The sequence below is a fragment of the Schistocerca nitens genome, chromosome 4 (assembly GCF_023898315.1).
Source record: "Schistocerca nitens isolate TAMUIC-IGC-003100 chromosome 4, iqSchNite1.1, whole genome shotgun sequence".
NCBI classification, from domain to species: domain Eukaryota; kingdom Metazoa; phylum Arthropoda; class Insecta; order Orthoptera; family Acrididae; genus Schistocerca; species Schistocerca nitens.
This window is the reverse complement of record NC_064617.1, coordinates 943098909-943112895: the sequence shown is the minus strand read 5'-3', so window position 1 is coordinate 943112895 and position 13987 is coordinate 943098909. Positions and strand designations below refer to the sequence as shown.

The window sequence follows — 13987 nt, the reverse complement described above, 5'->3', positions numbered from 1 at the left end:
ATGACAATACGCCGAAGCAAGAGTTCTAAGAACAAAACAAGGAGTGACATGGATAGGAGCTACCATGGGATGGGTTCCGTCGTATCGAAATCGGGGGGGGGGGGGGGGGGGCAACGTTGAGACATGTATACCAGTGAAAAGCTGTCAGTACTCTCATTAAAAATCTATGACTATCACGGCCAAATGCCTAGTGGAAATCGAGAGAAAGCAGGGCCTCAGAGATGTTTGTGGTCGCAGACGCCGAAACCTCTCTCAACCATTGATTACAGACGGTAGTATCATGCCCCTAGGCACACATTTTTGTTGAACGGCAGTGGTTTCGTCGAGCGATTTAGAGACGGGTGTTTATAGCTCGAGCGGCAATTTTGCAGTCGAAGTTTAAGAGAGTAACCGGAGGAAGTGAGTCGAGATGAGGTCGACCCTCCTTTTACGGGATGAGGACCATCTTACATTCCTTGAAAGGACAGAACAATTGTGCTCGGTCACTTCAATGTGAGTGGATTATTCCGTGAGTAATCGTCTCCTTGGGTCACTGACCTTTCGCTCATTTACTCAGTAGCATGCGTCACCACTTATCAGCAGTTACCTCTTCTCACATTCATCAAGTTTCAATCATGCCAATCTTCTTCCAACAGAACTTTCCTTTCCATGGCTATGGCTATGGTCCTCTTCCATGTTGTCCTTCCTCCGGCTCCTTCTCCCTGGAGGAGACCAGGTGAGCAAACACTGCGGAAATTGTTGTTCTTCAAAATGGCTGGTTCAAATGGCTCTGAGCACCATGGGACTTACCATCTATGGTCATCAGTCCCCTAGAACTCAGAATTACTTAAACCTAACTAACCTAAGGACATCACACAACACCCAGTCATCACGAGGCAGAGAAAATCCCTGACCCATCCGGGAATCGAACCCGGGAACCCGGGCGCGGGACGCGAGAACGCTACCGCACGACCACGAGCTGCGGACTGGTGTTCTTCCATCCTTCGGAAGTGACCATACCATCTCAGCACTGGAGCACTGGAGCATCGGTCGCATGACTGGTTCCGTCGCATCATCTCCATTTTTAATTATTCATTGCATCCAAGGAGGTAGTTCTGATGCTTCGCCGTAACTCATACACTTCGATAACTCTTGTCTCTCGTTCAGTGTCCAACACTCAGAGCGATATGTCAGAATTTCTCTCCAGCGTAGCACATAGCGCTGCGTTCTTTGTTCGTCTGGATATGTGCCGACACCAAAAGATACCATTTAATGATGTAATAGCCACCCTCGCTCGACTTATCCACATCACACTGTCCAGTTTCACTAATTAGCGAAACTACATTCTTCAGCATTTCCACATTTATTACCCAGTCAAACGCAAAATCCAAATCCTCACATTGCCCACTTCCAGCAACAAGATATTCTATTTTATCCATATTGTCCCCATTATTTATAAGTGTCCATTAACTTTCTCATTTCATACATAACACCATCCATATCTAGAGCCACAAATACCTGACTGTCGGCAAACAATAATGTGTGTAATATTTCATGCTGTAGTGTCATAACAAAACTTGTGCTCTGCCTGTTCAAGTAACCAAGAAAAATTTCTAAATTCCGCTTCAATAAAGCTGGTGACATACAACATCCAGGTCTTAATCCTTTACTTGTTTTAAAACTTTCCGATATCTCGCAACCAACCTTCACAACTGCCTCGCGTTGATGGTATATCCATTTCACCAACTCTTTTAAAGTACAATGTACTCTAACGTTATCCACAGCTGTCCACAGTAACCTCCTTGACGCAGAATCGTGCGCCTTTTCTAAATCAGCAAACTCTAAATGTAGATCTCGATTTTTTGCCATAATTTTCTCACAAATCCTTCGTACGTCAAAATGTTATCAACACAGCTTTTCGTAGGAGTAAAACCCAACTGTTCCCACGACACAACAACCTGTGTAACCTTTTCCAGTCCTTAGCTGTACTACTGAATAACCTGCTCGAGCTATTACACTTGTTCCCCTGCAATTAGTCGGATCTTTCCTGTTCCCCTTCTTACATAGGGCGATAATGTATGGTATCTTCCACTCTTGCGCTTCTTCATCTCCTTGAACCACTTTATTAAAAAATGTTACTAGTGCTGCTACTACATTAGCTCCTCCATACTTCAATAATTCCATTGCTATACCTTCAGAATCGGCTGCCTTTCCACTTTTAGATTCTTGAAGGGCGTGGTAAACTTCATCGTCAGCCACCTCTTCTACAGAATTAATCGCTACTTTACTCTGCTTTTCTCGAAATTCTTCCCTGTCTTCTGTAAGAAGATCTTCAACATGTGCCTTCCACTCAGAAACAGCAGTCATTCTAGCTCCTCTTCTAATTTTATCACAAACTATCACTTGTATACATCGCCAAGCTTCCACTGCACTGTTGTTGTATCCAACTAAATGTTCTACGTCAGCACATTTTTCCCCAGCGACTTCTCTTCAGCTCGGATAACCACCCTGTTTTTTTTTTTTTTTTTTTTTTTTTTTTTTTTTTTTTTTTAATAAGGGCCTATGTCATCCACGCAGCACCCCTGTCTCTTCCTGCTTCTCTTCCGAGAGCCTGCTTAGCAGCTTCAGTAAATGTGATTTTAAAGCCTTATATAGTAATGTTGCAGTTCGCCTTATCCGATACGAGTTTCTCCTCAACCTGCGTAGGGTACGTCGGGTACAGAGTTCATATACTCCAGTCCTATATAGGCCCTGCCTTTAGCCGTCGTATTTCTGGACTGAGTCCTTCTTCCTGTTCCCTCCCTATGTATTTTGCTCTAACGGAGCTTGTGTCTGTTCCAGATACAATTTAGTGATCTGTTCAACATTTTCCCATCGAATCACTCTCAATACCCTGAATTACCGATCTTCTTTCCTGCATGGTAATTACCATCCCAACCACAATATTATTTACCCGAGACCCAACTTTTCAGTCCTCCAGAACGAATAGTTCCTGATGTGGAGGACATGCTTCAAATATTCCTCTTTTCCAGCAACGTCGGAATCGGCACATGAAGCGTATGTTGCTATTATATCCACAACTACCAAACAATTCAATCAGCAATTTCAAGAGCTTCTCATTTATCTCTTCCTAATTCTTATTCTTAATTTCCATATGTTCTTTACCAAAGTAGACATCCCTTTGCCCGTTTGTCAGCACCGCTGTGAAGCAAACCAAGCGCTGTGTCATGTGTGAGATACAGAGGCGAGCGAGTGCGCCGGCACTCACCCCAGTTCACTGCTAGTAGCGCCACGTCACCTTAACGCGTCTGCATGTAGCGCACAAGTATTGCACCACAATTTAGTATGAAATTAAAAATCAAAATTTATGTTTAAAACTTTGTTAAATTGTAGTTTAGTGTAATAATGTTCCAAATACCAAGTCTTGATGTTGTAAACTTAATAGTTTACGGGAAAATGCCGTTTTAAGAGAAAAGTCAGAGGCGCTAAATAATGACGCTAGGAAGCCAGAATTTGGTCAGAAGGTGCAGTTAGAAGTTATAAATAAGTGATGCTGGTTTCCAAAACCATAAAACAAAAATTAACGCCAGAATCCCCCTTTTTCGGAAGAATCAGAGGCGCTAAATAATGGACTTAGAAACTTAAAAACTTGTTTTATGCTTCAGTACACCCCAAAAATAATAACAGAGAGTCCACGTTAATCTACCTCTTATAGTTTTTGAGTATTAAATAAAAACTAATTTTGTGACTAAAATGTACCTAAGTGTTGTAGATTAAGTACTTGAAATTTTAATGATAGAGGATTTTGGTTAAACTAGATGATCAAATATATCAAATAATAGAGCTACACCAAGTTTAAGACTTGTAACATAAATAGCAACTGATCTAAGTCTTAGAAAAGGTATGGTTCAGAGGTAAGAATCTACCGTTAGTTCCACTAAATAAGTTTTATTACGCAAAGTTTTCATTTTAGCGAGCTGAAACTTTCAACGTGCTTTCAAACTGCTTATCTGCATACCAGAAAAAATTAAGAAGTTTCTGAAGTAATTGGTAACTATATTATTAAAGATTATGTGCCGGAGATAGCGGTCGTTTGTAGACTGCCGCCGTATGCAAATGCACAGAGACAACAGATGTTTTCTCGGCAGTCCGCACCGGCACCTTATAAATACAGCCCCTGAAGCAGTAGGAAGTAGACATGGGTCGAACTCGTTCATTCCCGTGAAGTACTTCATTCATTTCACTCATTGCCGTGAAGCGTTCAAATGAAGTAGTTCATTCATGAAGTACGAAAGCCTGGCGAAGTTGCCCAGTTCGCCGTTCAGCCGCGGCTACGCTCGCTTCGCCTCGCTCGTACAATAAAGCTTCGTAATACTTCATATTTTTACCAACTGATGGCCGAACTATGCGGTAACGTGCACGCAACGTTTTGCGTCTTACAGCGTCTGAGTTAAATACAGGATGGTCGAAGGGGACAAAGGAAAGATAAACAGAGAAGCCTGTCACATATAAAGAAGGTATTACGTTTAATTTTGCTCGACATTTTCTCATGAAGCGCCAAAAAGTCTTCATCTGCCAAGTGAAACCTTATTTGTTGTATTTATGGACTGAAAACTTGGGCTACAAACGAAATGCAGTCCAAGTTTATGTTCCTTTTAAAATTTAATCCAAAATAGAATGAGTATGTTTACCACGGTCACAAAGTCTATATACCTACGTTAAGTAATTATTCAGAAGTTTTCCGGGATTTTATTTTTGAGAATAATAACCCTCTAAATTCAAAACGTAAACTGTCACCTGTAGTCATTGGTACGATTTCAGGTAAAATCCCTCTTTATTTTATTCGAAAGCAGTTTTTGTGTCTGTTCACGTTTATACAATGGCTAGCAACACGCGATCGCGTAAAAGTAGTGAAATTTGGGGTTTCTTCGCCGATTTAGGTTATGTGAAAGCAAATTGAAACTGTTGTTCTAAGTGTATTTCACCGTGCGATTCGTCGACAGGCAGCACAGGGAGGATTGAAGTGAAGGGAGAATGAGTGACGTAGCGCCAATGTAGTGGGAGAGGGAGAGGGGAAGAGAGTGAGTGAACGAACGAGAAAAAAAGTGTGGAGTGTACTATCTGTGGAGAGTTTGAAGTACCAGTTCATTAAAACTGAGTGGTTAGTTCACACTTCACTGGAGTGAAGCGTTCATTTAAACGACTCATTCACGAGCTCCCCATCACTAGTAGGAAGGTTCACTTCGCTCTCAGACACTGTGAGGTCCACGCCAGTTAAACGTCCGGTCGCGCTCTGCCTCGGATGACATCAGAGCCGAGCTGTGACAAGCGCGTATTTGGCAGTGAAAACGGTTAGTGAACTCGCGAGGACTGTACACCGTCCTGGATCGTGTAGAATTCGGTAAAATAACTGTTAGTGTGCCGTGGGTGTGAAATTCAATTCCGCGTCGTAAGTTACCGTAGAGGTCGCCTCTGAACTGCTAAAGGTGTTGTTAGATTAGAAAGACTTGTTTTCAATTGAACATAACGCAATTTTGAGTGTTGTTTGTGAGAAACTTAAATTAAATCTTGATTGGAACCTTAAACTTTTACTGAAGTCGTAGTCCTGATCCCGCAAAGAAATGGGAAATAGCCACTTTTCTTTCAGTGGGCTGGACCGGAATGTGGCCGTGCAGACTGGAAACTAAGGCCAGTATGTTTCCCTTCGCTTTCTGGTTGACCACCAAATTAATTGCCAGGCTCACGTGATTGAAAACGGCATCAAAACTTTAAACCAGTGAAGTAACTTACTCGCCGCCCCACAACTGCACATAAACTGCTGTTACCCGTATTTTTTTAACATTTCCACTGCCTCTGACTTTCTTCTTCGTCTCCGTCAAAACTGAAATACCCACTTGCTGTTTCTGAATTTCTGCTACCACCTCTCAGAATGTATTGATTTCCCCCTTAAGGTTTCACTTCTAATTCTTTTACAGCAATTTTTGTTCTCCGAGAGATTGAATGGTTTCTTTCGTTCTGGGATACGTAGAAATAATTCTTTTGCCTGTACACAGAACCAGTCTGTAGCAGAACCCGCAACCTGGATAGCCAGGGGACTTTTCCTTCGGGTAAACCTTTTCGCTAGAGAGACTGCCTTAATTGCAGCTGTGAGAGCCCTCTTACCATCGCTCCTATACTAGCCCTAAGAGCAGGGCTGTATCATCCGCCAGCTCCGCCGTTATAATGGTCCGCATCCCAGCCTCCAATGCCGTAGAAGCAAGGGATCTTCGGCGGGTAATATCACCCAGTCCAGATGAACCATTGTAAGACGTGTATATTTCTATTGTCTATTGTCAAATCACCATTTATGAAAGATGTTTATATTTTATTAATAGGATTTAGTAGGAATAATTAATATTTGTCATGTTGGAAATAATTCTGGTAGCAGGGAATGTCTGCACCAAAGTATTGTTGGTGGGAGACACCGCAAATTGATATAATTTTAAAAAGGGCGGGAGAGACCGCGTATGGATACATTTTTTGAAAAGAGCGGGAAAGACCGCGCATTGATACATTTTGTAATGGGATTGTATGCACCAAAAAGCATTGTTGGCAGGAGAGACCGCACTTTAGCGTTCGTAGGATGTCAGTAGTCAGCGAGAAGTGAAGCGAGTCGGTAGCAGGTCTGAAGCGAGAGGTTGAGAGGAGCGGTGTGACTGCCAGCCACTAGCTACGATTTACAAGAAATTATAAACGGATGTACAGAGACATCAGCTTACTATTACACTCCTGGAAATGGAAAAAAGAACACATTGACACCGGTGTGTCAGACCCACCATACTTGCTCCGGACACTGCGAGAGGGCTGTACAAGCAATAATCACACGCACGGCACAGCGGACACACCAGGAACCGCGGTGTTGGCCGTCGAATGGCGCTAGCTGCGCAGCATTTGTGCACCGACGCCGTCAGTGTCAGCCAGTTTGCCGTGGCATACGGAGCTCCATCGCAGTCTTTAACACTGGTAGCATGCCGCGACAGCGTGGACGTGAACCGTATGTGCAGTTGACGGACTTTGAGCGAGGGCGTGTAGTGGGCATGCGGGAGGCCGGGTGGACGTACCGCCGAATTGCTCAACACGTGGGGCGTGAGGTCTCTACAGTACATCGATGTTGTCGCCAGTGGTCGGCGGAAGGTGCACATACCCGTCGACCTGGGACCGGACCGCAGCGACGCACGGATGCACGCCAAGACCGTAGGATCCTACGCAGTGCCGTAGGGGACCGCACCGCCACTTCCCAGCAAATTAGGGACACTGTTGCTCGTGGGGTATCGGCGAGGACCATTCGCAACCGTCTCCATGAGGCTGGGCTACGGTCCCGCACACCGTTAGGCCGTCTTCCGCTCACGCCCCAACATCGTGCAGCCCGCCTCCAGTGGTGTCGCGACAGGCGTGAATGGAGGGACGAATGGAGACGTGTCGTCTTCAGCGATGAGAGTCGCTACTGCCTTGGTGCCAATGATGGTCGTATGCGTGTTTGGCGCCGTGCAGGTGAACGCCACAATCAGGACTGCATACGACCGAGGCACACAGGGCCAACACCCGGCATCATGGTGTGGGGAGCGATTTCCTACACTGGCCGTACACCACTGGTGATCGTCGAGGGGACACTGAATAGTGCACGGTACATCCAAACCGTCATCGAACCCATCGTTGTACCATTCCTAGACCGGCAAGGGAACTTGCTGTTCCAACAGGACAATGCACGTCCGCATGTATCCCGTGCCACCCAACGTGCTCTAGAAGGTGTAAGTCAACTACCCTGGCCAGCAAGATCTCCGGATCTGTCCCCCATTGAGCATGTTTGGGAGTGGATGAAGCGTCGTCTCACGCGGTCTGCACGTCCAGCACGAACGCTGGTCCAACTGAGGCGCCAGGTGGAAATGGCATGGCAAGCCGTTCCACAGGACTACATCCAGCATCTCTACGATCGTCTCCATGGGAGAATAGCAGCCTGCATTGCTGCGAAAGGTGGATATACACTGTACTAGTGCCGACATTGTGCATGCTCTGTTGCCTGTGTCTATGTGCCTGTGGTTCTGTCAGTGTGATCATGTGATGTATCTGACCCCAGGAATGTGTCAATAAAGTTTCCCCTTCCTGGGACAATGAATTCACGGTGTTCTTATTTTAATTTCCAGGAGTGTATAATAAGAGGAACTAATATTATTAAATTAATTTTTTGAGAAACTCAAGCCTACTGAAAGTATGTTTGCGCATTGCTAGTTGTAAGATTATTGTAAAAAAGTAAGTCCCATTTGAACGTTTGTAAAATCATCTCATTCAGAATATAATTAACTTTTGCCAGCAATATTGCATTTCTAATTATAATCGACCCAAAAAACCATCGACGTAAAACTTTGCAAAATTTTATTGTTGTCAAGAAAAAGTTTAACTATGAATTACGTAACTTCACTCAAATTAATTAAAGAATAACGTCAGCTTTGCTATTAAAGAATAACGTCAGCTTTGGTAATAAATACAGCCACCTATTATGAAAGCCCACCAGCAGCTAATGGAGTATAGTAAAACAGAGTAAGTATATTCATGTCGCAGTTCGATGTAGCAGTCAGATGGTGATCCAGTAACAGTAAAAAAGGTAAGGAACAGTTTTGGGTTATTGCAGATAACGACTGACGGCCACAACGACGACACATTCTATGTTTCGTCGAAATAATCAGAAAATAAAACTTTTAATTATCAGCATTTAAATTTGTATGCGAAGATTGAAAAATGGCTCAAATGACTCTGAGCACTATGGGACTTAACATCTATGGTCATCAATCCCATACAACTTAGAACTACATAAACCTAACTAACCTAAGGACAGCACACAACACCCAGTCATCACGAGGCAGAGAAAATCCCTGATCCCGCCGGGAATCGAACCCGGGCGCGGGAAGCGAGAACGCTACCGCACGACGACGAGCTGCGGACTGCGAAGATTGAGAAAGAGAATAAATTTCAAAGGGAAGATTTCATTTTGTTATTATTAAGCAAGAGATAGAAATTCTAAGGAAAGGTTTCATAGTTTATTGTAAAAGGGAAGGTTATCATTAGCAAAAGAGGTATAGAGGAGACGGGAAGGTTTCACCATGGTTTTTAATGAGATGTTACTCCTACCCCTCTTCCTTTTCAGCCAGGCTTGAGGCAAGCTACGACAGAGTTGCCGTTTTTCTTTGCAACTATTTATTAAGAACTATCGTTAATTTCACAGATCAACGTTCTTCGTATGGTAAAGTCAGTTCTTCTGACTTCTAATTTGACGCTTACTCATTTTATTTTCGGTATCTGCTTGTTATTGTATAGTTAAAAACTTTATGTAACGAATTAAACAAGATGAGTCTGCTACTTAGGCATAAATCTAAAAAAAAGTATAAGTAGCGGTCAAAAAATTTTCCTTTGAGGGCGTTGCCGCAGCATATACAACGTTAACATGAATAAAAGCGACAAACTGCAGGAACGGATCCCTGACTGAAAACGAAGGAGAAGTATCCTATGAACACGAGTCCAGAAATGAACGGTGTACGTGCAACGACAGCAAAGTCCAGGAACGAGGTACAGAGCTGCATCGCATCCACGTCCCAACGGATGTTCAAAGTGGTCTCCATGAAATGCAATGTACGCGTTGAAATGTTCCATCATGGATTGCCGCACTCTTTCGCACGTTTCGGTCTCTCTTCGAATATAAAAATGGTTCAAATGGCTCTGAGCACTATGGGACTCAACATCTTAGGTCATAAGTCCCCTAGAACTTAAAACTACTTAAACCTAACTAACCTAAGGACATCACACACACCCATGCCCGAGGCAGGATTCGAACCTGCGACCGTAGCAGTCCCGCGGTTCCGGACTGCAGCGCCAGAACCGCTAGACCTTCGAATAGCATCTCAGGTCTCGAGAACAGGCTGTTGAAGGGCCTGCAGATCAGGAAACGGTTCAGCATACACTGCGCTTTTCAGATGCCCCAGAGGTAAAAATTCAGGGAGTTTAAGTCTGGTGATCCCGCAGGCCAGCCTCCGCATCTTATCCAACGTCTTGCGTACACATTGTTGAGATGAGACACCAATTAAAAATGTTTCAAATTATAACAGTAAAAATTAGGCAACACCTGAAAAAAGAAGGAAAAGCGCTACAAATATACTATACGGTGCAGAAGTAGCTTGTTTGAAATTTAGCCATTGTTCGATTACATGTCAATGTTAGAAGATTAAAAGTAAGTTTCACGAATGGAACATCTCCTGATTATGGTGTATCAGAAATAACTGATTTGTTTCAGAAGTTGTTACACACTGTAAGTAAAATAAAACAAAATTGCTCCGTAAGTCACTGCGTCCTTCAGTTGCAAAGTGCGTAATGTCATTCGATCTTTGTGCTCAAAAGGACTTACAATTGAAGTGTGAAGTGAAAGGATCTACAAGTGAAATGTTTTTGCATATTTTACATGATTTTCCCGACAAAACCTTGGATAGCACATATTATTTTTCAGACAAAACCTTGGATATCACAACTGTTTGCATGATGTACACCAAAAGCGCTTACCAAACAGCGTCAAGATCAAATAATGCCAACCGAATGGGCCTTTTGTGGACCGCTATCAATAGGTTGCTTTCAGAGGAATGTGGGTCAACAAATGAAACTGTCGTTTGCTGTGAAGCGCACAGCAGATTTTACATGGCTACCAATCACACGCGACGACGCAGATGCATCTTTTCTACCGTCAGCGTTTTTATTTGTGGTTGGTTTTTTTCCTTCTTTTGTGTGTAAAGTAGCAGTTGCAACCTACGTCCTCAGTGTACTCGTATTCCAATCTCTGCTTCCCTCTATAATACCTACCCTCTACATCCCCCTCTAGTATCACAAAAGTTATTCCCTGATGCCCTAACAGATACCCTATCATCCCGTCCCTTCTTGTAGTCACTGCTTACCATACGTTCCTTTCCTCACCGATTCTGCGAAGAACCTCCTCATTACTTACCTCTTGAGTCCACCTAATTTTCAACATTGTTCTGTAGCACCACAACATATCCTGCAGTTTTTCTTTACTTTCACTGAGGATGGCAATGTCTTCAACGAATCCATTGATAACCTCTCATCTTGAGTTTGCATTCAACACTTGAAAATTTTCTTTTATTTCCGTCGTTGCTTCTTCGATGTATAGATTCAACAGTAGGGGTGAAAGACTACATCCCTGTCTTACACCCTGTTTGATTCGAGCACTTCGCTCACCAATTCTGCAGTCGTTGTTATAAAAAACCGAATTAACCTCGTTTTAATGTTAATGTCCCACGAAGACAAAGGGGGGGGTGGGAGGTTTTGGGGGCGGGGATGGCTAAGATGCGGGGTGGGAGACGGCGGAGAGCTGAGAAAGGATAGCAAACCAGTGATGGCAGAGAGAGGCTTGGCAGTCAACATAACACTTTATTTTATTCATACAGTTGTGTTACTTCCGTGCTGGGTAGAGATCGCGCCAAGTCAACGTGGGGAGAGCCAGGTGACCGGAGAGATGACAATCAGCGTCCATCCGTTTGACTGCAAGCACACGCCCAGCTTCGTTCAGCGTGTGTGGCACTTACCTCGTCGCATGAGTCGTGCCACAAACACAACACGTGGAGCACGAAGACGTTCGGGAATCCTGCTGTGGTAGCCAGTTCTGCAATGAATGTCTCCATCCTAGCTTCCCAGTGACAGGTGGAAATCTGACAACTCTTTCAAGTTTGAAGACTGTGCCCTCCTGACAGAAGGGCGCCAACAACATTTGCCTTAAAACGTGACTGAGATTTACTTTTGTAACAAAAACATAACACTCGCTATAATTCTATGGACAGGATGTATGAAATTCTTGGATTCTACAATCGCTAACCTCGCAAGTATTACCCTTTCTTGCACATGAAAAACGAATTTGTTTCCATCGATTTCGAGATGATATGGAACTCTATAATGCCGTTGTCATCTGGTTGAGTTCCCATAACCTTTGTTCAGTGTTTTTCTATCGGAGTTCCAAACTTCTAAACGCAAGTCGAATAGTAAACGTTGATTAGCTTTATTTATTTACTTGTTTCATTGATATTAAAGGGACCCGTTTTCCAATTTTATGTCTTCCTACATTGAATAACGTATTTTCCGAATTTCATTCCTGTTATCTTGTCATAAACACAAAGACACATATTTTTCAAAATATTTTTCTGTACTAGATTGGTTCAGTGCTATTTCTGCCATTTTTGAATCATATCTATTTCTTCTGTGTAATGTTTTGCCCTTCAAGGGTTTTCAGACAAATGGTATGTATGAATCGCCTCTGCTTGTGTTGTCTTCGGCAGTGTAAACTACAGCCTTGTGTATTATACTTTCCGATTCCCTGTTCTTAATAGCTACCTTCTTTTCTGTTCTTCTGTGTATGTAGACTGGTTATATTTGCTGTCGTGTTTCTTTCAGTATTCATACCTTAATCTGTAAGAAGTTCGTAAAGTGCTTGGAACCAAATGAGACTATAAGATAAGGAACAAGTAAGAAAAAGCAAATCAAACTCCACTGACAAATGTATTTTTATTCAAGTCAGTAGCAAAATCGAGTACAGGATTGGGTTAATTTCTTCACACAATCAATTTAGAGACCGTCGTCTTTCGTCGTTTAACGAGGCATATTTCTACACCCGCTATTTCAGAAACAACTGCAGATGTGGAAACTGCTTAACAGCTTCTCTATGGTTCCTTGTGAATGGATCTGTCAATAACTGATCGCTATCACTATATAAGAGCACGCAGCACCTGGTGCGCGAGCGGGGACGTCAGAGAACGTGATGGCGCCTGGTTGACTGTTCATACCACAGGGCGCGCAGTCCGACCATAGAAGTTCACGGTGTTTGATGTCACACTCAGTGGCACAGCTGCGGATTGGCCTACGGTATGAACAGGGACGCCACCGAAGTTGAAGATGTTGTAAGCAGGACTCACTGGTACAGCGGTGGATTCAGGAATGCCATCAAAGTTGATGGAGCCTGGATACTGGCTCTTAATTTGTGCAGCTGTTGGCGCCAATACGGGAATAGGAACGCCACCGAAGACGACGGTGTTTGATGACTGGCTGCGTGGGGCGGCGGAAGTGCCGGTACCTGCAGATAGCCTCACCGGTGCAGCAGATGGACCGACAACGGTACATACTGGAGTGCCGAGGATGTGGGCCGTGTCTGCCCGATGCGAGGTTGTCAAGAATGCTCCGACCTGCGCAGATAATACCGTGAATTTTGCTGGTGTCTCAGGAAATAACTATTTCACATCCACACGTAATTTCATAATTTATTTGATCATTAACTGTTCAATTAAATCAAAGAAAGCAATGAGATTTAACAGAGGTGAAGAAAGCAATAAACTTAATATGAATCTGTAGGACCACGTAGTAGACAAATTACAGCAATCGTACTACACTGAAAGCAAAACACCACATGACAGACGAAGAAGAAAAGATATAACAAGCAGCCTAGCACAGAGATGTGGGACATTAGTCGCTAGCATTAAACACCAAGCTTAACTACTCTTGTTTCACTTTCGTTTACGTTCATCTGATAACATTTCAAGACACTACATACACTGCTTTCGCTGATCTTGCAAAGCTTCTGCCGCCTATAACAGAATCACAATATCATCGGCAATGGCTCTTACTTTTGGTCCGTGAATTTCCCTTAGAAATTTATCCTTGATTTCCCCTACTGGTTGTTCATTCCACAGAACGAATAACATCGAAGAGACAGTACGATTCTGTCTCACGCCCTTTCCAACTTATACTTGCATTTTATGCTCTTCGACTCTCATAGCGGCAATCTAGTTTCTGTACAATTGGTTGATAACTCTTTGTTCCATGTATTTTATCCCCGCCACCTTCAGAATTTCAAAGATTCTTTTCCAGTCGACATTTTCCAAAGCTGTTTCTAAGTATACAAATGCTACTGACGTAGATTTTCTTTTCTTTAATA

General features: G+C 43.3%; 1 protein-coding gene across 1 annotated transcript in view; it reads right to left on the bottom strand.

The window, feature by feature from the left end:
- Positions 1-13987, bottom strand: part of LOC126252699 (mucin-4-like) — a 61600-nt gene that overhangs the window by 26691 nt on the left and 20922 nt on the right. The window contains exon 3 of the mRNA XM_049953602.1: positions 12921-13238. Within this exon, the coding sequence (XP_049809559.1) occupies positions 12921-13238 (318 nt within the window). The remainder of the gene's footprint in view (positions 1-12920; positions 13239-13987) is intronic.